Source organism: Sitophilus oryzae, unplaced genomic scaffold, assembly GCF_002938485.1.
Source record: "Sitophilus oryzae breed Bouriz unplaced genomic scaffold, Soryzae_2.0 scaffold_1625_pilon_pilon, whole genome shotgun sequence".
In the NCBI taxonomy this organism is placed as follows: domain Eukaryota; kingdom Metazoa; phylum Arthropoda; class Insecta; order Coleoptera; family Curculionidae; genus Sitophilus; species Sitophilus oryzae.
Window position 1 is genome coordinate 547753 of NW_022146309.1, and position 26504 is coordinate 574256.

Genomic DNA, 26504 nt, shown 5'->3' on the forward strand with positions numbered 1-26504 from the left:
AAATCATTTTTTTTGGAAATTTTCAAAGTAAAATAACTCCGTTATTTTGGATTAATTTGAAAACCGATAAAGAGAAAATATGTTTGTTTTATCGAGATCTACCACCGCTTAAAATATTTGCACTTATTTCTGGGACACTCTGTATAACCAACGTATAAGAACGGGCGGTGTCTCTGTTGAGAATTTTTTCAATACAATTTATTAGCTGTGGCACTTAGCGCTTTATATACCAGTTGGTGCATCATCATTGGAAACATAGAAAATACCATACAAATTTTGAATTGTCCAAATATCGGTTCCCCTATTATTTTTACAGCGATACGACATCGCTGAAAATAGTAACAGTAAATAGGCTTTTTAAAGGTCCGTGTATGCTGAATACACCTACCAATTTTGAACAATTTTGTACAAGCCATTTTAGTTAAGAAAAATTGCATCTATTTTTAAATTAAATTTTAACAGGTGACAATGCAAAATCAGGCTAATGCCAGCATACCTTAAGTTGTCAATATATTATTTTGTAAATGTCAAACGGTACTTCCAAAATGTTATGCTTTTGCCTGTTTGTAAGAAGTTTCAAATTATAAAAATGCATTTCAGGTACACTAACTGTATGGACTATAACGTAGTAGCGTAAACAGCACAACAAATTGACAAAATCATGGGTTGAAAACTTAAGGTATGTTGAAATTTGTCTCGATTTGCATTGTTACGTGGGCAGCTTTAATTTAAAAATAGCTGGCAGTTTTTCTTAAATTAGTTAAAAACAGCTTATACAAAATTGCTCAAATTTGACATGTGTATTCAAAATACGTTCAGGGTGGCTCGAATTCGACGCTCATCATTGGGATTTCGGAAACCGTAAGAGATACAGGATCGGTTAAATGGAGGCAAAGTTGCGCAATTTGATGCTCAATAAAATGCCGTATTGCATTTTGAAAAATTCCGAATACTTCCGAATATATTCGAAAAAAAAACGGAATTTTCAATTTTGTTTTCTATTGTCTCCTGGCTTTATTTGTTAAGATAACTTAAAATGAAAAACACATTTTCATGGCCACTTTTTCTGCTCTATAACTCTGTGTGATTAAATATTGACTCTGACGTTTCAGCTTCTGGCGACTATCATCAACTTAATTTTTTTAAATACGGACCTGATTTTTTTTTCAATTTAATTAAATCCTTTTATCACTCTTAAAACACTATATATAGTCACTTTGATATTTGCCGACAACAGAAGTTTTTTGTACAGAAAATTCCATCACTAGAAAATTTTATGCCAAAAAAAAATGCAATACGGCATTTTATTGAGCATCAAATTGCGTAACTTTGCCTCCATTTAACCGATCCTGTATCTCTTACGGTTTCCGAAATTTCAATGATGAGCGTCGAATTCGAGCCACCCTGTACACCTTATTGTACCAAACTTATTAACGACTTTGCTGTAAAATTAACATGGGAGCCAATATTAGGACAGTTCAAAATTTTCAAGGGATTTCCTATGTTTCAAACGGTCATACACCACCCGGTATGTTGTTGTTTAGAGAACTTTTACAAATAAAACATAACCCGATTTTTTGGCATACAAAATTATTAATGTTAATATTTTTTTTTCAGGTTTATACACGAATGATATTGAAGAAGCACATGAAACCATACCCTTCAAGGTAGATCACAATGGTCAGCATCTAACGTACAACATAACACACCACCACACTAATCCTGGAGATGTGTTAAGATTAAACATTACCAGTTTTATTTCTGAACATCATCTGATATTGAAACCTTCAAAACATTTTTTGGCTCCTAACATAATCGTCGAGCGCAGAGGAAAAAGCAGGCACACTAGATCAGTACCAAGTGATCACAAAGCCGATTGTCACTATCAAGGATATGTCCATGGGGAGAGAGATAGTAGAGTAGCAATATCAACATGTAATGGATTGGTAGGTACACAGATGAATTTCTATATAAAAAATATTAATGAAGTTGAATAAAAATATATTGTTGAGGACAAAAGACGCGTCAAAAATATGTTTCTATACAAGTTCATAAATGCTTTTTACATATATGTAAAAGCCAGAAATCAGGGAATATTCATTAATTGAAAATTAATGACTATTCTCTGATTCTAAAAATTATTAGTAAAAGCTTACATTCACTTATTTGCTAACACTACGCCAGTAAAAGTTCAACAACTAATTTTGAAAAAATCTATTATTAGTGTTATCTATTATTATTATATTATCGATATATTGAAATGATTGAAATTTGATGTAAGGAATTCTATTTTAACATCGATAAATTCAAATAAGCCAAATTCATATTAAATTTAGATAAAACTATATAATCATCATCGTTCACAGTTTATTCAACCGTTTCCAATTATGATATAGCTTCCCTCGCATATTTAGATACTCTTTGTATCTAAACTCTATCTACTTTGTAGTTGGGCCCATTGTTTCTATTGTTGGCTATGAAGGCCCAAGTTATCCCTGCTAATTTCCTAATATCATGGTCCCGTCTCAAGTTTGGTCTTCCTCTAGGTCTCTTAATTCTTTTTAAATCCATTCTTCTCAAAGAGACCTGGTTTAAATTAAAAAGAAGTAGAAAAAAGACTCAAAGTCTCCGTCTCAACATTTATATTCATTTAAACAGTGACAACTGTTTCGCTCATACGAGCATCATCAGACCTAAGAAACGAAACCAACGAAAGAACCCAAATAAATCACAAATAGTAAAGAGGTCGTCGTAACTGACAAATACAATAAAAGTCAATCCACACACTTGTTCGCATTTTACATATTAAAACAACACTGAGATGAGGCTGAAATGACCGGCAAATATTTGTCAATAAAAACCAAACAGGAACAAAAAATCAAATAAAATCAAAACAAAATACAAAATTAAAAAATAAAAATAAAATAACTCAGCGGGATATGAACTCCGGGCTCCCGGGTACGAACCGCTGATTCTTCTGATAAAATCTTAATTCCTCGTAGGTATCATGCTGTAATTTTTGTGGTCCACCTGTTGTCCGTCCTTCTTGGCACGTGTCCTGCCTATTGCCACTTCATGGATTTGAATCTATGGATGACATCTATTACCTGGGTCTTTTGTCGCATCCATTCTATTCTTTTACGGTGCCTCTTGGTTATTCCCAGCATATTTTGTTCCACTGAGCGTTGTGCGACCTGCAGTTTCCTTATAAAATCCAGGTTTCGCATGCATAGGTCATGACTGATACTACACATTGGTCGAATGTTTTCTTCTTTAAATAAAGTGGCATTCTAGATTTGAATATGATTGAGTTTCTTCCATAATAAATAATACTCACTGTAACATATGCATGTAACATATATATGTTACATATTTCTGCTTTATTATTGCAATAGACAAATTTTCTCCACTTTGGCAGGTATAGCAAGTCTATAGCCTTGAAATCAATACGCTATATATCTTCCATAATAAATAATACTCACTGTAACATATGCATGTAACATGTATATGTTACATATTTCTACTTTATTATAGCCTTATCAATACACTAAACTGAGTTTTTCCTGTTGATTTTGACTATGTTTTTGATTTCAAGCTTCTCAGTTAATTTACAGATTTTCAAACACTTCCACGTTAGCATGGAAATGATTAAATTTAACAAGTTTCTTTAAACTATACTTCAATTTATGTTACTATTGTCTAAATATAACCTTAAATATTAAATTAAAAATTTAGCTATATTATAAATGCATTGAATATAAATTATTTGGATTTGTAGGTACTATTATTTTTATTTTATTTACAAAGTATATTGTATTTTATATTAAAATAGCTTATACCTGATTTGGCTAAAATAAGCAATAAATGTAAAAAGAGCCGAACACAATCCTCCATCGCAACAATCCATTATTCATAACTTCGAGAGCGAATGATGGCCGTTTATTTTAATTGCAAGCGGTCGAAGTTATTATTGAATCAAGAGAAAAATTGCTCGTTAGTATGTAGGATTGATTTAAGCGGTATTTACATAATTTTGTAGCTCTTTTTTGGTTCATTATCCACTCTAAAATTATGCCGTTTTTGTTTTTAATTATACGTTAATTTAAATATACAGTACCATTTACATATTTTTAAAAGTTTTAATTTGGTTTTTTGTTTTCTAATTTTGAATAAGTTCTTTGATACTAATTATTAAAATTTTCTCTGATGAATGATACTTCTTTGGTAGGTAACTGTATAATGTAACTTCGTGTATGGCATTAAGTTATGAACGATACAATATACACTCTATGAAATTAGATAGCTACTGTCCTTGTATGAAGATTTTATTGTAGATTATATTTTAATATAACTTCTATACGTTTCTTTGAATGTGTTAGACAATCGTTCAGTATTGAAACTATAAGAACATCGGACTTCCATTGTCTTTATTTATTTTGCTTATATCACTTTTCGACGATTCCATATGTGAAAGGATCATCGGAGAAGATCAGGCGAATAGCCAAGCAATATAAAATTAAAACTGTTTAAGTCTGGGACTGAGAAAGAACGGCGAATGCAGATTCAGTGGGGAAAATGGGGAAACACCAGAACACCTTATCACTGAGTGCGCCGAGAGGACGATCGTTCGTGCCATTAACTTTGGTACGGCTGATGTCGAGGATGGAGAGCCTCTGTAGAGCCGTCTCAGATACTGGCTCTTGTTAAAGCCTTGAGACTGTATGATGAGTTATAACTCGTTATAACTCAAGAAAGGGGAACACAATAGATCGCGGTGATTAACTTCCCTTCTAAACATTCTACATTCTACAAGTCTGGAACTACTCTGAGAAGTGTCCAAACAAAAACAAAACCGGAATTATCAAAAGAAAAGAGGGAGTGCATTTACCAGGTACCTTCTATAATGAACTCACCGAATGCGGTGAGTTCTATATTGGAGAGACAAAACGTCTTCTACATGTACGACTTGACGAACACAAAAAACATACGCAAAGAGGCGAAACAATGAAATCGGGCAATGCAGATTGCGTGTAGTCCAAGCACCATAACATAAAATGGTCGGAAGCCCAGGTTGTCCACATAGAACCCCATTAGAAAAAGTGCAGATTTAAAGAGGCCGTATTCATATCTAACAATAATAAAATCTTCAGCAATCCAAGTATGGAAATTTCAACAATATGGCAACCACTCATAAAACGCTCCAGTGTAAGTATTCTTAGTGCACAACTTCATGCTTGACTGCACCCAACTAATTCACGGCTGAATGCTCGGCTCTAGTATACCAAGCTGAGTAGTTTAAGGATTTAGATTAGTTCATACTTGATAATGGTCAGTGATACTTCTGACCGAAACGTTGTATTAGCAAAATAAATAAAGACAAGACCGAAGTTCTTTTAGTTTCAGACCAAACCAAACTTCGATATTTCAGATCGTTAAATCAGTCTCCGTTATCAAGTAGGTATCAAAACTACATATGCTAACATACAAGACTAATATATGAGCTGTAGATACTAAACTGTGATTATTTACCTGTAAGACTGTGCCACAATGTCTCCGGCATTAGTAGCAAAATAGTCTCATTCTTCTAATCAACTAGAACAACATTCTTATTAGTGTGCCTAACCGTTCCGGATATTGATGATAAGCAAAGTGCTTCGAACTTTACTGGCTGCTGCTCTAAATAATTCTCCTTTAAAAACCAAAGTTCTGATGTTTTTCAACCAGGAGATTTTGCGGCTTGCAGGTCCTCTTTTGCCCAAGACCTTTTCCTGTAGTACAAACTGAAGGAGACCATATCTTTTTGGTTACTCATTATGTGTCCCAGATATTCTAATTTTTGTTGTTTGATAATGTCCACTATTTCGTTCTCCTTTTGAAGCATTTCCAAAACGGTTTTGTTGGATACGTGGTTTACCCAGGAGATTCACAGAAGTCATCTGTATAGCCACATCTCAAAGGCTTCGAGTTTTTTTGTGGACGCTTCTGTCAATGTCCAGGGCTTGGCACCGTACAGGAGCACGGACCAGATAAAACACTTAAATAGTTTCAGTTTGGTCTGTAAATTAAGATCTCTACTATTGAACACATTTCCCATTCTAACGAAAGTGGCTCTTGTTTACTCTATGCGGCATTTTATTTCTACAGAGTGATATATAATAATAGCTCCCGTATATAGCGTTTGACGCCTTGGGAGTAGCAAGGTACAGCTTGCTATACTAGAGCCGTTCGGTATACAAGGAAGGTAATGTGGCTAGCACTACGCTTCAACCGCCTATTATTACCTCAGGATTGTGAATCCCAAGTACTCATTTAAGGCTGAGTTGACCTAGGTACCCAAACTATTTTTATTTTTAATAAAAATAGTCGGCTGATGAAATGCCGGGTGTGGGAATCGAACCCACACCTTGAGATTGGTAGACGAGAGCCTGTACCTCTACGCCACCGGGCACCTTCGTAGTACCCAAATATATGTAATTAGCTCTTTGGATTGGTTGATTATTGATTAGCAGTTAGCAGGGTTGTATGTTATGATTACTAATTACCATGAACTTGTTTTTTTTTTGGTATTAAGAGATAGTTCATACTCAGGGCTGGCGCTAACAACACGGTTCATTAGTTGTTGGAGATTTTCGAAGGAATCAGCGAACACAATTACAGAACAACTTTAACAACATTAATTTAAGAAAACTTCTTTAAATTTGCATTTTTATACACAACTTTAGACTCTATGAATCGAGTGTAAATTTGACATGATATATCAGTCTGGGTGTCTTCATTGAGTATACTCAGTATTACTACTGAATCATTGCCCACCACATTCAGAGATAAGTTATAAACCGTACCATATTAACAATTTTAAATCTGCCTAGGACTAGGCATATTTATTTATAAATATCAACTCTCATCTAGACGTATCTAGAGGTATTGAATATAATATACTGTCATAATTGATGAATTTATTTAGTTATTATTCAATCAAAAGAAAAATGATAAGATTACTCTTAATTGCGCGTGTTTTGCGTAATTTTCTTTGCATTTTTTGCAGTCATCTTCTTCGATACTTAATTCCCTTCCTCTACTTTTATGTAGATTTATTTGACATCGTAAACCCGTGAGACCCGAATGAAAAAAGACCTGCCGGGGAGACTTTTTCCAATGTGGTCGTTAGAGAATTATTAAAATCTTGACATTTTGTTTGCTTTTACACTGTTAACGTATGCGAAATTAAACTGCTATTACCTTAGTTACTACAACTATATTTATAAAAGCCTTTCAGTTGCTTTGATATTTTCTTTATGTAGTATATTTAATGAATATGGATGGTTTCCGGACCTAGCCACAAAAAATCAATTATCAGGATTTGATTGATTGCTGTTGCTTATTTGTTCGTCCTTTGTTTTTGTAAAATTGATGTAACCTTTTGTCCACAACAATTTTAATACTAAAAAAAGGATATGACTAATCAATAGAATCTGTGGGGTTTTGTCTGACCAATTATAAGAGAATTATGTTCATTCAATTAACCTAACAATCAAACAGAAAATTATGTTAAATAGAATTTAGCTGATTAATTTTACACTATGCAACTATTTCGTATTTCTGTTTTATATGAATCGCTTTTTTCATATTTCTTTATCAACTTGGTGTCAAAGAGTCTTTTTTGTTGTTCTACTCGTCGAGTTTACTGTAAGCAGAAAAGCAAGTCTTGCATTTTTAGTATATTTTTACTAACGAAAATCGGACGGTTTTTTAATGTATTATATAGAATCAGCATCTCCTCTTTAAAATTTGATGCAATAGGAGGGAAAACACGATTTGTAATAAATTAAAACAAAATTTTTTATCAGGTAAATAATTTCATATATCACATGTGATAAAATGCGATAAAAATGCAAAACTGTAAGGCCGTAAGAGTCATACATGCTTGGTCTTAGTATTGAGAGAAAGTCTTGTAGCTCTACAATGTATATGTACAATTTGTAGAACTAAGAGCAAAAAAGCGTGTTTTTGACATTAAGTGAATAAAAAACGACGACAGATTTGTCAGTCATTTTAACACATAAAAAATTGCACTTTTTATTATTTTTTGTCGACATATGCCATAATCTCAGTGGTTAGACAGATCTGCCTTGCTAAGAAAAAACCTTTGAATAAAATATTCTTTTTATTCAAAGGAAAAAACTAATTTTCCTACTAAATGAGAAACATATGCTTTAAATTGGGAATTATGATGAACTATAATTTCACCTCAGATGTAAATCTTACGGTTATGCTATATAAAAGTGCCCTATTTTATTGGTATTTTGAATCCTTCGTTTTCTTTGTCTTTTCTTGACATTACTATTTGTTTATGTTGTAAATTAGCAATACAGGATTCATATCATATGATCATATTTACAAATTTTATCATATCATATTTACACATTATAATAACAAACCCCTTAACTTTTTAAACCAAAATGATTTAGGGCAAAAAAGTGCACAACTAATTGAATAACAAAGTGATTAGATTTTCATGCGTTAAAACAAAATTACGTTTTTTTTTCAGGCTGGCTTTATTCACACTAAATCTGGAAAGTTCTACATAGAGCCAGCATACCATCCTGAAAAAAATATATCACCTGGCCACAAGCATCTCATTTTTAAGAGATCGGTGATAGTCAACAGCATAACCGGTATCAGCATGAAAAGAAAACGAAAAAAGAAAAAAAGACACCATCAGTCGAATTGTGGCACCAGAGAACCAAAACGATATACCGAGTACGTAAGTTTATTTAGAAAGCTTATAATATTGTGTATTAAAACATATACGAAAATCAATAAAAGTTGGCGTGCATTTCATCAAAATACCATATGATCGAAAAAAAAACGGCATCGGCGAGGGCTACGAAATGAAGATCGCTGTCATTTTACATGCAAAATTATATGGGGAATGTCATCGATGTTCATTTCCAAGCCAACTGGACACCGTTGTTTTTATCAACATATGTTAGCAACATTTTTGAGAAAGAATTTTATGAAAGTTGACTCTTTAATATATATTTTGCTATGTTCTGTAGAACAGCGCACGGGCTGTCGATATGTCTGGCTGCCGATAGACGTTGCGTTCACTACTGCGCATTGAAAGAAGATCCTTTCCGAAGAAGAGATATTTTTGTATTTAGTCCGTTAAATTTTTGCATTAGCCTTAGTGTTAGCCTTATATGAGCCAGACAGCCCACACGCTGTTTCAAAGAGCATAGTAAAAGATATATCAAAGAGCGAGCTTTCTTAAAATGCTTGTTTTCCCGACATTGCCAGCTCTCATACTAGTATCTGACAAACGGACTGTCACAATGTTACCACGGCTACTTTTTCTACTTTGATTTTGACATGCGTAAATTGAAATTTGTAATTTTGTCTTTTACTTCAATTTTAGGTACAAAGATGTTTGATATGAATATATCTTCAATGAAAGCCGCAAAACTTACGCAACAATATCAATTTTTACATCTAACGTACTTTGACGGCAATTGCGTAGACAATGATGCCGACAGTTTGGTAGTTTGTGTCATTTGTCATTGTATTGCAATGAAAATCGGAGTGTTAACTATAAAAATTGAAACGAATTTTATATTATAAATAGAATTTTACTTTCACCTAAGTGCACCCCAATTTTTATTACTTTCTCTTTAGGCTATTAATTCTAATATATAATAACAATGTAATAGGCTGGAGTGGCAAAAACAATTGGGAAAAATAAAGGTCCAAGAAAAGAAGCACAAACACCAAAAGAATCAAAACAAAGTGAAAATAAATAATATGCAACATTCACAAATAAAGAAACTGAAATACAAACACATCAAGACGATGAGAGGAAAAAGATCGGTCAGTCAACCCCAATTTGTCGAAACTCTTCTGGTAGCAGATGGAAGCATGGTGAATTTTCATCACGATGGAGATATAGAAACGTATATTTTGACTTTGATGAACATGGTAATATTAATATATTTATACGGCTTCCATATTATGATCAAGTACTCGTTAATTCTTATTATTTTGAGCTAAGTATACTTTTGAACGAATACTTCATAAATGTGAATGTTCAATGTAGAGTTCGTGAACTGTTAAATTGTATAATTTGTTGTACGATAAATTGGATCGTGTGAAAGCCGTTTTATATTTTTTGTTCTTTGATACAGTCCTTTATGATTTCTCGCTCATATGATGCCATTTCATTCCTGCAATTGAAAAAACTAATTATTCTAAAGCCAAACTCTAAAACACTGAAACACGGGGTGGTCCGAATTGTATTCGGGAAACTTCGGCAATATATTCTATCGATAAAATAGAAAAATAGTGTCGTTTGTGTAAATATATATCCTAAAATGCTTCATTTCGGAGACACAGAGTGTAGAAGTTTCATTTTTATTTCGATTTTTTCTTCGAAAATAGTTTCTGAACTAACGTCCATCTTTGGGTGAAATTTGATGGCTTGGTGTTTTTTGACATGATAAATTCGATTTCGATGTCAATATGACTCCTACTTCTAGGGGACGCCATTTACATGCTCTTTAACTGTTTTGAAGAATAATAACTTTTCGTCCGTATCTGTATTACACTAATGAGTGCATAAATATACATTCTTTCATTTTATACATCAAAAGGGGTTTTTAGCCTACTCCTACCACGCTGGCGAAGCGGGTTGGTAGGGGGGATAGAATGGGATAATTGTATAGGGAGTTTTGGTTTGGATAGGAGATTTGGAATGGGACAATGCTTTCTTCGTATGGTCTTAAGAGATAAGCCAAGGCTCAGATAAAGTCATCCCTGAAGTAGATCTGTCAATTTCGGGATCAAAATTGAGTATCTACCCGCTATCTACCTACTATCAAACTTGCGAGATTGGTAGAAGAATAGGCTTAACTTGGACTGCCTTTGGCAAATTAAGACATGTATTCCGGTCTGACGTACCAATCTGTGGTACTGACATGTGGTTCTGAAACTCTAGCCTTAACCATGTTAGGTCTATATCTTATAGATAAAGTGCTTAATACAACTATCCACAGGTTGTTAGATGCGATGGAAAGAATCACTCACTTGAAATGGAGTTGGGCCGGACACCTGGCAAGAAGATCGGTTAATCGGTGGACTAAGAGAATTACCGAATGGAGGCCCAGGCAAGACGCTTATTTTAGTAGAGGCCATTCGCCCACACGCGCTGATCCGTCGATATAAGAAGAATCGAGACAAATTGGATGAATGCTGCGAGAGATCGTGAAGAGTGGTAAAGATTAAGGGAGGCCTATGTCCAGCAGTGGACGCGAGTGGCTGTGTGATAATGATAATGATAATGATGATACATCAAAAAGCTCTTTTGGTAAAAGTCCCTACGAGCAATTGTTCTCAGATATTTGGAATTGAAATAGTCAATGCATTCCATAATAATTGACAAAAATTATACATGTTGACTGGATAGTTTTATCAGTCTGAAATATAAATAGAAAGAAACCTTTGAAATATTTTTGCGCTAAAGATTCAACAGAAACTGTTTTATCATAATTTTTTTCTGGAATAATACATGATTAACTAAAAAAAAATTAAAAGTTCCCAAATTTATCATTTCATTTCAGACCCAACTATCTATATGTGCATATATGTGTATCTATATGTATATGCAGGTACAGATAAAAAGTTATTACTCTTCAAAACAATTTCAAAATATGTCAGTGGCGCCCCCTACAAGTGGGAGTCATATAATGACTCTCAAAAAACATTCAGAAACCAATTTTCATTCAAATATCGATTTTAGTTCAGAAATTATTTAGAAAAAATATGAAACTTAGACTCTGTATCTCCGAAACTAAGCAATTAAGACTTAAATTTATACGAACATTTTACCTACTTAATTTTATCTGCAGAATATACTAACGAAGTTTCTTGAACACAATTCGGACCACCCTGTATAAGTTTTAACATTAGTAAACTTTTCAATGATATTTCACATTTCACATCGTACTAAAGTTTCTTTTTAAAGAAATATACTTCTGGCATTCGTTTTCATCAGTTGAAATTCATTTAGTAAAAACGTATCAAAGCAAAATACAGTTTGCTTTATACATTTTTATAAATATAGCGCCAAGTATTTAATAGACTTGAATTAACAGGGATACCTAGCTATAATATCACTATATTTTATTTATTTTGCTTATTTAGGTGTCTTCTTTTTACCAAGATCCCACCATTGGTAACTACATAAAAGTAGTTGTGGTAAAAATAATTCTTCTTGAAGAATCTACGGACGAGCCCGAATTTGAGGCATCAACTAATGCAGATAATACTTTGAAGAACTTTTGTAAATGGCAGAAGGATATCAATCCAGGGGATGATGGTCATCCTCATCATCATGATGTTGCCATACTGATAACACGGTAAGGAGAAATCCATACCAAAATTTAGAAAATGTCAGATCTAATCCAGTTAAAAATAAATTAAGTGTAAATAAAATTAAATCAACAAAAAATATACATATATACAGGGTGGCCCAGTAGTGCGAGGAAGTCCAATATCGTAGTAGTTGAATATGTGAAAAAAATATACAGATGTTTTATGGTTTATAAGGGGGCATATCCTAAAAATATTTTGTTGTATACCGGGTGTCCCAAAAAAATGGTATGATAATTTTTTTTAAATTGCATCCCCTTTTTTCTGCAGCGACTTGAACTCAGCATAAAATTTTGCATATAGTATGCTATTTTTATTTCCAGCACTATGCCGTGTGTTACCATTATATTTCATATTTACTGAAACATTGGTTCAAAATACTATAAAAATACACCGAAAAGTGGTTAAAAACTAGAGTGAATTCAATTTTGTTATTACTTAGCTATATTTTCCTAAACACCAAGGACAACAGAATAAACCCGCGCAGAACAATTTACATTACCTCATACAGGGTAATCTTTGTGGCGTTGCCAACATCGCAATATTTAAAATGCTATATCTCAATTTTTTTAAATGCAACACCCTCTACATTATTTTTCTATTAGATGCAGGATTATAAAATGACCATTTTTGAATTCAAAATGTTCCTAAATTTTTTAATGGCTTAGCAGTTATTTTTCAAATCTTCAACAACGACGATATTGGACTTCCTCACACTAATATGGGCCACCCTCTATACGAGTATCATGTATTTCAACAGTTTATTTTTTAATGCATTTTATAGATTTTCTCAAGATTTATCTAAATGTATAGCTAAATTTTACAGAAAAAATTATAGTATCTAAATTAGAACAATTAGGTTTCTTAAGAATCAAATGTAGAGTTAAACTTGAAATGATTTTATATTCTAGGAAAGATATTTGTGCTAGACAAGATAACCCTTGTGGTACTTTAGGAGTAGCTCATATAGGAGGAATGTGCAAAGCCTCAAAGAGTTGCAGTGTGAACGAAGATAATGGTATAACGTCAGCTCATACAATTGCTCATGAGATGGGTCACAAGTAAGTATTTTGTTGCTACTTTTTTTCCAAATTTGATAACTTTTAGTTCTATACTTTAGGTCTTTAACGGTAAATGAAGCTAAAGAAGCCCAATTTCATTAAAATTGGTATTGCATGTCTTAAATAAGTGCAAATATTTTTAAGGGCAGTATATTTCGACCCCCGAAACACGATTATAAAATTTGCAATTTTTTGAAAAAAAATTTGGAAATTGTTTTAGTTTTTAGGTAAAAAACATAAATTCTTAATAATATAACCAAACACAAGTAGTAGACGAAATTTACAAGAAATAAAACCCAGAAAAAATCTCGTGGTTCTCAAAGTTTAAGTTAAAGATAATATTTTTGAAAGTAATATAACTCGGTTATTTTGGACTTATTTGGAAAATGGTAAAAAAAAATTATGTTTCTTTTATCGAGATCTATCAGCCCTGAAAATATTTGCACTTATTTAAGACTCGCCCTGTATTATTAGATAACCTTATTTTCAAGTTCGAAAAATGTCCTCTAGGAGACTAGGAAGAATTTGTTATGGCGAATGAGAAAACTTAATTTTTATCAACAAAAAAATTCATACCTTCAAAAATATTCTTTTCGTAGAATAATAGACTACGCCACTGTACTCTACGTAAAAAGTTCTACAATCAATAATGTCTTCGCCTTCTCGACACCTTTCACAATAAGAGAGATACGGGGGGTGTCCCATATTGCAAACTTTTCAAAAAGACCCTATAGCTCAGAAACTAAGAGGCTATAGAAATTTTGTTTATAGCATCTCCGTTTGACAAAAAAGTGAGACAGGTTTGTGCAAATTGCATCCTTCTATCTTCACTAATAACGGAGATATACCTATGATTTCAACTAAAATGGGACACCCTATGCTGCACTTAAAAATTAATTTGTGAATTTAATATCAATATTGAAAGTCGTTTCTTCTTTTGATTATTGTAGTAAATTTACTATCCGTTATTTAGTTTTACAACTCGTTTAATCGCTGTATGGATAATTAATATTATAATAAAATATGTTATAATATATTATCTTTATATTCACCAATATTTCTTGTGAATTTATTTAAAAACGTGTATCTCATAGTAAATTTACTTATTCATTGTAAATGTATTTTTTAAAATCGCCAACTTCTTGTAATATTACTATAGAGTAACAACAAATTAAAACATTTTATTATACTGAATTTACAATTACTTTGTGAAGTCACTAAGCGTTAGTAAATATTAATAAATTTAATAAAACATGTGTTTATAATTATAATATTTATTATAAAGATTAATAAAAAGTCACAAAACACATCTTATGTATGTAAGATACTCTCATTGCATTTCTTCTTGTTTAGAAGAACCTTACTGGAATTCTGCGCCTAACCAAAACAGGAACAAAATTACCATTAGATACAAAATAAAAAAACATGCAAGAAAAAGGTATCTAACCAAAACAGTCAACTTACCAACTTAGAGACTATGGATGGATAGAGTCCTCTATTCTGGTTCTCTATTAAATTTGTTCTCCGAAACACAGTCTGAAAAAATAAATAATACATAGAGATGTGTTGGATATAGATCAATGGAACAATTTTGTTTACATAAAAAAATCGCTAAGAGATTGTGTTTTAAACATAATTGATATAAAATACTTACCCTTAAATTATAAAAACACTAATCTCGGTGCTTGGGTGATTAGTGTCAATCACCCAAGCACCGAGAGTCGCAGCTGTTCAAAAAACTGCTTAAATTAATTTTTTTTTTCGTCTTTCCTCTAATTACGTCTTCAATCGATTACTTAATTCGCATCGCCTTGACAAGGAGTCATGTGACGTGACATAATTTTTTACAAAATATATTATGGTAAATTTACACATGGGTTTTGTGAATATGTCTGTCATGACATGCAATTTTACTACGAGATTGTATTTCTGATTTAAATTTCATTTTTAAACTCACAAGACTCATTGTGAAAATAATATAGTTTAATAATTATCATTTAATATTAATAAACTGGCTTTGCAAAATGGCATTTTTTGCGAAACTATGAAAAAATATCTTATTTTTACAAGTTTATTATTAAAGGTTGATTCTCACTATACCTTCCATATCAGCTCCCCCTCCCTCCGTTTTCCTTCCGTTTACATAAAATATTGTAGCATGTAAATGAATAGGATAATGCACACTATCCGTTCCGTTTCTCTTCCGTTCCATATCCTTTCCTCCCATCCATTTTTTTGGCGAGCGGACTGAAACGTGTTGGAAACAGCGTTGTCAAGTTCTTATATTTGTAGTAGCTCTGTTAACATTTTACTGATATTTATCTATTTTTTCACCTCTTAATTAAATCTATTACCTTTTTCAAAAAACATAAATTTTTAAAATAAAACTTTTGTAATGATATAAATTGTACAATAGAAAGTATGGAACTGATACGGAACGGAAGCTTACGTACAGCGTCAGTACAATAAAAAAATACGGGACGGATATGGAATGGAAACGGAAGGTATAGTGGGAATCAACATTTAAAATACCCTAATGTATCAATATTTTGTTTTGTAAAATTACTTATATTTTTTTCAGTGTGAAAATGATTTTTTAAAGGTGTTTGAATTGAAAAATCGGTGTTGCTTGTATGGCAGCTCATTTCAAGCTTCCCTGTTTATTGACTTTTCTCTCTTTTTCATTGTCCATTTGTTGTGTATAAGGAGAAAGAATGGAGAATGCGCGCACACATACACATACGCATGTTCTTATTCGTTAGGCCGTAAAATAAGGCGATGGCGAGCGGCCGTACCTCGAGAGCACTTCGTTAAAGTGATTTTATGGCGTGAAAAACGGAATTTATACGTATTAAAATAAAAACGTCATAAGTGGCGGCTGCGGCGGCGGCGTCTGCGAAACGTAATCGAGGCCATTTGTAGAGGGCGCTATCCGCGGGAATGGAAGAAAAACTGGACGCGGCGGCTCTCGGAGATGAATGGAATGAAGAAATACCGTCTCGTATATGTACACTGAAAAAAATATAAGTAATTTTACAAAAAATATTGATACATTATGGTAGTTTTAGTCCTCAACTAGCGTGGTGGAGTCTAGCGGACCCCATGCACTATTTAAACTGACGTAAAATGTTTACGTTTAGCATTTAGGCCTCATCGTTTACCTTTAAGTTAGGGTACCCATATGCAACTGTTAAACGCGCACTTGCTTTTTATCAAGTATTGTTCCTACAAGCGGGGGGTAAAGTTGAATTGGGGTCTGTGTGGCACCACCACGCCAAGAATGTTTTATTATTAGCATGGTGGGTAGTTCAAAAAGTGTGCATTCCGGTGACGCTTAAGCTACGCGCACACTGGTGCGATCACGGCCGCGATCACGATTACGATCAGGGCAGCGACAACATGAGCGATCATTCTAGCACACACCAACGCGTTCACGTTTACCGCCGCCGCGTCGCATATACGGGTATTTTGATTATTTAGGCGGCCAAAAGCCGTCTTTTGTAGTACACTATAGCAAGGATACAATTTTTTATTTGTGTTTCTAATAATGTCGTTATTGCCGCCTAGTCAGATCAGCCTCAACAAACATTGAAAGTGCGCAAATAGGTGCTAGTTTATTGTCTTTTTCATCCTGTAGAGTTTTAGTGTATGCAATTTTATATTTTTTTGCACAATTGGGTGAAATGACCATCTCTTTAAGCATCTACGAGGCACTTCTTTTTCCCGAAGTTTGAAGTGATATTTGTGCTGCCTGAAGCAATATTTCCTTACTTGTTGTACTTTGTAGTTCTTCAGTGCGTCTTCGTTGACTTCTTTCGCTTAGTTCAGCAAATTCCTTTGGTGGACGCCCTAAACGGTGTGCTATCAAAGGTTGTTCAAACGTTCCTTCTAACCAGGCATAGTTTTTTAAGGAAGTTGTCAAGATTTCGTTGGACATTAGACCATCTTTGCTTAAATTGTGACTTGATGTACGAGAATCTGTGCTTTAAATCTTTTATTTGGTCTTCGGAATAATTTTGGTATGCCAAAATATTATTTTCAATATACTCTAATTTATCGTCAAAAGTAGGCAAATCTTGCTCTTGCATTTTATCAAACAAGTACCTCTCCCTTACTACTCGAGCATTTGACGACCCTGAAACAAAGTTAGACGCTCTTCGAATCGAAATTGTTCTAGAATTACTAATGTTGCATTTTACACAAAGAAATTTAAAACCTGCATAACACAATATTGCGCAGCTATTAGCAGCTAAACTAGTGATAATCATTTTCTATATACTCTCAAGTTGACACTGAACTTTATTAAATATGTGGGACGAACACTGAAGTATAACAAAAACCTTTAGCTATGTGAAAGAATTATTTAAAATGAAAGCAAAACTAATGCAATGATTTTGCACACTGCTAAAGGTGTTTAAGAATACTTAAAATCTTTTAAATATTAAATATGTAACCACTTACCAGCAATATCAGGAACCATGATTTAGTTTTTCATATATATCTTGGATAATTAATGTACACACTATTCAAACTAAACGTTGACATGTAAAAGAGGATAAAAGGTGACTTGATATTACTGATCCATTATCATGTTGGCCGTTGAATACAGGGTTGCCTATTATTCTGCCGCTATTCAACTTCCGCCAGGTCTACTCTATTTCCATCTGCAATGAGTTCTACGAAATTGACTTTTGGCCGCTTAAATAATCAAAATACCCGTATGTGCGCCGTACCTATATTAGGTAGTGCGCTATCCTGTAGGTATACATAGGTACACATTAAAATGTGTGAATTATGTATACCGTAAAAACATTCTTAAATACTTACCTACAATATTTAAACTTAAACAATAAAAATTCATGTATGTACTATCCAACCCAATTGCAACTCCAATTTTGTTTCAAACTTTTTATTTTTAATTCTATTATTTTTGGAACTTGGATCGAATAAATCATATAGAATTTTGTGTATTTTTACAGCCTTAATTAGCTGCTCTGTTAACTCCATTTCTAAATTGCAACACACAAAATAACGGAAAATTCCCATCAGTTGGGCCGCGATCACGCGATCAAACTCGACAAGTTGAATCTGATCGCCACCGCAGAATAGAACGCCGCCAGGCCGTTCGTTTCCAAAACTCGATCGCGCCAGTGTGAAACGGCTCATATTATGTATTCTTCAGCAACTTTTGGCCGCGGCTGCGTGGAGATCGTGATCGCGGCCGTGATCGCACCAGTGTGCGTACAGCTTTATTTTGAAGAAACATTAACCGACTGCTACAATGAACTTAAAGAGACTTATGTGATATGAAAACCATCGAGACAATGATTTTTCTCCGAAGAGTAACTATAACTCCGATTCTGAATCTGTTACCTGTAGAAGAGAGAGAATTCAATAATCAATACCAGAAATGAAAGAGATGTATTATATGTCAACGAACGATAAAAAAACAAAATCTCAAAAACAAATGTGCACCATCCATGTACGGTGCCGGCAGATCGTATGTTAGCAAGAACTGTATTTGAAAAAGTTATATACATTCAGGGTTTGCAGTTTTGTTGAAAATAATGTATGTTTATTACTTTAGCTTCACAGTTCAGTTGTTTGTACTTTCAATAATACGAGGAAATCAAGAAATATATATGTTTTCAATTTCTATGGATTTTTTAGCCGACTTATATTTCTGTTGTCAAAAATTAATAAAAAATAGGTTTATCTTTATTTTTGTGTCCGTTCTTATTAATTTATTGAAAATGAGTGAGAGACATTATTAATTCACAAGTTTGAATATATTGTAAACCGTGTTAAAATAACAAACTTTTTATAAAATCTCTTTGCCATTTATTTTTAACTGAAAAAAACAAACAATTAGGGTCTATCGGACCCCAGAACGCCATAAGCGGTACAACATTTCACCACGCCCGCGCCAGTTGCGGGTTAATAAGAAACTTGTAAAAATAAGATATTTTTTATATTTTCACAAAAAATGTTATTTTGCAAAACCAGTTTATTAATATCAAATAATTATTACTAAACGATATTATTTTCACAATAAGTTTTGTGAGGTTAAAAATTAAATTTAAAGCAAAATTAGAATATTTTAGTAAAATTCCATGTTTCTAGACATATTCGCAAAACTTTTGTGAATTTTAAACAGAATGAAACCAAGGAAACATTATATCGGTGTATATTTTTTATTAATTAATTTATTTTATACAAAATCAATTATAATAGAAAAAATAGGCATTTTATCCAGTCTTATGAGTCGTTTAAAAGGATATTTTATCTACTAGTGGGTTAAAATCTCTTTATTTCTTATTGATTTATTATCTATTATTAAGCTTATATCGTTTTGGTTTCGCTAACCATAAATAGAGTCATATCTCCTTTTTTCTTATAGTAGCATCTTTTAATGAAGGTTGGCAACAATCGCGGCGAAACACTGTCTGTCCTGTTTAGCTCGAAACAGTTCGTGGGAATTCAGTCAAGTCTCGTCTCGTAAGATTCTCAATCAAGAGTGCCTGCGTCTCCCAAGTCCTCTTATGCCTTCTATAATAACTTCAGAAGCTTTGCTCTACTATTGCGCATGACATGGCCCAGGTATGCTGTCTTTCGTTCTTTTTATATTCGTCAGCAATTCCCTTTCCCTGTTAAGCCTCTCATGAACCTCTTCATTACGTACATGATCTGTCCAGGGTATTTTCAAGAGTGTGTGTTCACTTTAAGCGTCCATGTCTCACAGCCGTATAAGAGGATTGGGTATATATAACAATGAATAAAACGCAGACGTAAGTTGATGTTGAGTGATCGGTTACATAATAGGTTTCTCATTTTGTTTAACATTGATCTAGCCTGTTATATACGCGATGTAACTTCTAAGTCGGAGTCAATGTCCGATGTTAGCCAGTATCCCAGGATGTATTTGAACTTATTTACCATGTCCACGCATTGTCCGTATACTCGTATGTTGGGTGGTGGAATATTTATCCTACTAATGACCATTAACTTGGTTTTTGCCGTGTTTATTTTAAGGCCCAATGGATCTCCTACCCGAATTATGTCGTCTAGAAGTTCTTGAAGAGCTGCATACCTAAGGTTATTAATTGGAACGCCATTTATTTGTATACCAATGCCTTTATCTTGTAGGGCCTTATCGAATATATACCCCCAGTATATATTAAACAATCAGGGAGACAGCACACATCCCTGACGAACCCCACGTTGTACTGGTATTTCGTCTGTTTCTTCTTGCCCTAACCTTATGTATGCTGTCTGATTCCAATATAGCTTTTTAAGAATTGGATATCATTCTTGTCTAGACCTTTTTCTTGTACTTTATCAAAGGCCTTTTCATAGTCGATGAAACAAATGTATACGTCTTTTTTTGGTGTCTACATTTCTGTAAGAGAACAGACAGGCCAAACATTGCTTCCCTGGTCTCCATTCCTTTTCGAAAGCCAAATTGGCCATGATCTCAATCAATTTCACATTTTTTGAATATTCTGTGTTGAATTATTTTAAGAAGTATTTTTAAAACATGGCTCATTAGGCTTATTAACCTGAAGTGTTCACATTTTTTGCGGTGTTATTTTTTGGAATAGGGACAAAAATTGACTTTAGCCATTCTTGTGGGATCTCACTGCTTTTGTAGATTTACTTTAACAGTCTAGTTAGCTAACCCTTAGTAAATAACTCCTTTAGGACATTATTATTAATAAATAGAGATTTCGATTTTGATGTGAGACTAACGAAATCTGGTCCTTCAAAATTAATCACTTGAGGTGTCAAAATCCATGAAGATAACTTAACCAATTGCATTGCATAATACTGAAACAATAAAGGCTAAAACAATGGAGCATAAAGATTTATTTGATGATGATAACACGATTACTATATATCATACTTTGAGTAACACCTATAACATAAGTTGCGCACATAAAATTCTCTTCGTATAGATTATACGTGTACTAAAAGATCGTATCTGAAGTTAAACACATCTTAAATCTTTGTATATTGATCTCCAACTGAGTATATAACATAAAGCTTCATAAAATATCAATAACAACCATAAATAGAAGTACGTTAAAACAGTGCTTTCGATTAACAGTTTTCGTTTTAGAATTTATAGATTCTTACTACAACACACATAACTTATGATATTTTTAACATGTGTTTAAGTTACTCTATATTTTCTATACTTTATTTCCAACAAGGTCATCACACAGTCATGAAGGGAAGAAATAATTATTGACTGTCAGCTATCGTGATACGTTTTATATACATCACTTCTGTTTACAGCACTACTGTTTTCTAATTTTTAATTTTCAAAAGGTGACAGTTTTCTAAAAATGAGATATATTCAGTGTTAATATTTTAATTATGTTAAAGATGCTAATATAGACCAAGCAGCATTCTTAGACACCTTTCTGGTAATGTTTCTAATTATCGTGTCTGTTTCTTGATACAAAATGGAAACGGTATGCCACAAATAGGAAACATTTTCGAAACCTATATATTTTATATGTGTTTCCACGTTTTGTATATGGTGGCACTAGCCGTTTCCTGAAATGGTTCGATACTGTATCAAAAGTTTTAGAGGAAATGTTTCGAAATATTGTTTGCAATTTGTGTCCAAGATGTTCCCGTTTTCAGCCGGTTTTCCACACACAGTCTATTTGTCTGTATGTGGATTTCAAAATGAAAACAACCATCAACGATACCGACCTCCGCTATATTTTTTGTGTCTTACAGTCTTTGTTTTTAGGTTTTCTAGCACAAAAAATGTCTGGCAAAAGCAAATTCATCGTTTAATTTAATATTGTGCTTTCATATTTTTAATGCGCCTTCTATGTATCAATATTTGGTGCTACAAATTATATTTGTTTGAAATATAGATTTTTATTTTTATTTCTATATCATGGTTCTGAAAATAAACATATATAAACAAATGTAAGTAGAACGCGTTCTTATGAGTTTAAAAGCTCAACAACCGATAAAAACATATATTTTTAGTTAAAAAAGCGCTGTCATTAGCTAACATGGCGGAATTTTAATTCATTATTTTATAAAATTGACATGGAGTTCGACAAAAACCGTTTATTAGATTATATCATATTTGTGTCTAAAAAGAGAAAAACTCGTGTTTCGAAAATGAATTGACAATAAATGGAAACCGTAAATATGTTTCCAAAATGTTTCGATTTTGTTTCCGAACTTTGCTGAACAAACGCAGCGAAAGCAAAGAGTGCTATATAAGTAGAAATTTCGAACTAGTCAACTGTCATCCCACGCCAACCAAAACTTCTAGTCTAAATAATTAAAACTTTTTTATTTACTTATTATAACGCAACTAAAACGTAAAAACATGTATTCCATTGTGGAAAAAAGAAAAAAAAAACGTTTGCTGCTAATTTTTCTTCGGTCTCCTGTTGGGTACAGGCAGTGGCTGTTATTGTATTTATTCCTAAAACAAATCATCTCTGTAATGCGTATAATAAATAATTATAAAATCGTATAAGAAAAATATCTGTATTACGGGTACGAACGGTACGAAACCTTTGTAAATGTGAGCCATCTGTTTCTTAAAAGTTTCGAAAAATTTGTTACATTAAGATTTTTTTATAGCTTATGTAGCAAAGCCATATTTTGTTAAAATGTTTCGAAAAAATATGATTTATGTTACGAAGCAATGTATCCAAAATTGTCGAATTAATTCCAAAACTTTTGTGTCTTGACACAAACACCATCATTGTTTCGAAATTATTACGCAATGTTTCTCGGCAAATATTTTGTTTCGATTTTATCTCTAAAAATACTACTTGGGAGTGAAAAATTCTAATTTCAAACTCAATTTTGTTACAGTTTTGGTATGCTACACGACACAGAGAAGATAGGATGCAAAAGAAAAGCGGGCAACAGGCTTCACATAATGACACCTTCCTTCGAAGCAGACGCTGTTAGTGTGAGTTGGTCAAATTGTAGTAGAAGAGAAGTCACGAATTTCTTAGAGTAAGTAAAGTACATTTTCAACAGTTTAAATTCATAAAAAAATCATAAAGAAGACAAGAAAAATATAATTTTAAAATTATTCATGCTCATTTATAGAGAGGTTTGGTACCAACGAGTCTCCCAAAAACATACAATCTACATTTGCAGCGGGTTTATTTCTTGAACAAAAAGCCTTGGTATTTCGCAAATAAGATTTCAGGTTTCCTAATTTAAAAGTATGAAAATTAATATACACAGCTATTTAATTAACTTTCAACAGTTACACTAACTTAATATCTCTAACATTAATAATATGAGCCGTGCCGCATATAGGACGCTAGTCTTGCTTATTTAGTTGCGGATATACCTAATATTTTACCATTACTGCATCCCAGAGTGCAGATTCGGTTATATTAACCCCAACTTTGCTCGCTATATATTTGGGATATCAAGTAGATCTTGTAGGTATTACTACATTTATTACAATGTTATGTACACACATGTACATATCATATTATGAGGATTTAGTATTGCAATTGATTTCTGAAATTAAAAGATTAATCTATATACCGGGTGTCTTTCTCAAATGGCTTACCCTTATAAAGTTTTTATTCTTTCAGATAAAAAACGAAATTTCTTTTTAATTGAAAATGTAAAAAGTTGATATATTACGTCAACATGACATGTTATGATGATTTTAGCTTACTTCGGGTTTCTGTTATTACCGATTCTGAACCGTCCTAGAACTGTGATGCGTATGCGCAGAAGGAAATATGAAAACATTATTTCATTTGCGCATGCGCTGCAGAGTTCTAGGACGGTTCAAAATCGGTAATAAACAAGAACCCGAACAAAGCTTTTATTCTATTCAGAATGTCATTTTCTGACAACTAAATTAAAAAATACTGAATACCGAAGGGATCGAAGTGTTGTGCGGCATGCAGTTTCCCTATGATGTGCTTTTTAAATGTCTAGGTTTTGTATGCATAGGTCATAACTGGTAGTACACATTGGTCGAATGTTTTCTTCTACTATTTCCAGTGTTGTATCATTTATTAGAATGTCTTTTATCTATCATATTTAGCTATAAAAGATATTAATTTTATAATCACATCACATAAGAGAATATATACCTACAGAAATTAAATCTGCTCATCTCTATTCCCTAACTCTATACTACTAAAATAAAAGTTTTCTGCTCATTTTTATCCTGAATGTCATCTCAGATCATAAACTTTTTACTTTATCTTTTTCCGTCCTCTGTAATTTTATGCGCATCTTTATCGCCGACTTTTTATCAAATAAAAGAGAATCATCCTCTCGTCGAATTGTGTAAGTTGAATTTGTCGTTTTGATACAATGTTGCCCGATTCGTTACAGGTTATGCGATCTTTTATTGCCCTCTTTATGGCTTCATCTCGAATCTGGATCGAAAATTAACAGATTGCAGGTAAATTCGATTTCATTTTGCAGGTAACGTTTCTGTATGTTTAATAGGATAGAGGCAAATAGAGCAAAACAGTTTAATATATCTATATTTTAAATACTAGCCAATCCGGCTAGTTTATTCCAGACTTCACTTTGCTATTTTTTTCAAAGCCACCTAATGATATTTTGCCTTTTATTTTACTAACCTTATCAAATATAATTCTGTGAATAATAGAATAGTTATTATTAGAGTGAAATCATAAATTTGAAATGTTTTTGTGCCAAAAATTCAACAGAAACTCTTTTATCATTATTTTATCGAAGAAAAATTTATGATTAATTTAAAAAAATAAAAAGTTCCCATATTTATCATTTTAGTCAAATAAATATCTACTCAACATGTTTATTTTTTGTCAGTAATGGTATGTATTGACTATTTCCATTCTAAATATCTTGAGAACGGTTTGGAGAACGGTTGTTGCTCGTAGCGATTTTTACCAAGAGACATTTTTTACGTAAAAATATCACGAAAATGCATATTTTTTCACACAGTAGTTTTATACGGGTACGGACGAAAAGTTATTACTCTTCAAAACAGTTTAAACACATGTAGGTGACGCCCCCTACCAATAGAAGTCATATTGACATCAAAATCAAATTTCTCCTATCAGAAAACTCCCAGACACCATTTTTCATCCAAATATTGACATTACTTCAGAAATTAGTGGGAAAAATAGAAATAAAAATGAAACTACACCCTGTATCTCCGAAACTAAGCATTTTAGAACATATATTTATACGATCTATTTGACTTATTTTTATTAGCAGAATTTCTGGAATACAGTTCAGACCACCCTGTATAGTATGTCTTTAGAGTCGGAAGATTTGAACAGACGACATCCAAAAAATAACAGAATGTACCACGTACCAGTATATTAAAATGACAGACACAACTGTCACTATTGTAGATTTCCTCGTTGGGCAGATTATACTAAAGCACAGTTCTTTGTATTAGAGAGTGACAAAGAGCAAGACTTGAAGATGCACCAGAGGTCTGTCGAGTGTGTTGGTGTTGATCTTCTTGAGAAAATCTATTAAAAATATCTGTCAAGTGATCAATAGACCTTATGGAAGAATGGCATGCCACAAAAGTGGCTAAAATTAATTCCTTCTTCTTCATACAATTATCAGAAACTGTAACACCTACAAAGACAAGAAATGCAGGTTCAATATCATAATAACGGATCCAACTTACCAAAATTTCTCAAAGTAGACTGCTTACTAAGTTTTTTAACTTCTAGCTTATGCTTCATAGTTTTTGCATGTCGTAGAAGGTCAGCTCGATGAGATCTTAACCCTGTATCACATAATTTACAGTAACTGCTTATTGTAATACCACTTTGGGGGTTGATAGTCAACTACATGCATAAACAGATATTCTTATCCCTTTACCAACTAATATTAATCTTAAAACCACCAATCTTATCATTGTTAAGGAAGACAACACCCATACACCCGACACTCCGATACAACATCAAAGCAACAAGTAATAATAATTATTAATTAAAAATGTTAACAATATCATCGCCGTCCCCATACTCAACC

General features: G+C 32.8%; 1 protein-coding gene across 1 annotated transcript in view; it reads left to right on the forward strand.

The window, feature by feature from the left end:
* Positions 1-26504, forward strand: part of LOC115880540 (A disintegrin and metalloproteinase with thrombospondin motifs 7) — a 276261-nt gene that overhangs the window by 149674 nt on the left and 100083 nt on the right. The window contains exons 3-8 of the mRNA XM_030897765.1: positions 1618-1946; positions 8549-8760; positions 9711-9975; positions 12196-12410; positions 13335-13484; positions 23346-23492. Coding sequence (XP_030753625.1) covers positions 1618-1946; positions 8549-8760; positions 9711-9975; positions 12196-12410; positions 13335-13484; positions 23346-23492 — 1318 coding nt within the window. The remainder of the gene's footprint in view (positions 1-1617; positions 1947-8548; positions 8761-9710; positions 9976-12195; positions 12411-13334; positions 13485-23345; positions 23493-26504) is intronic.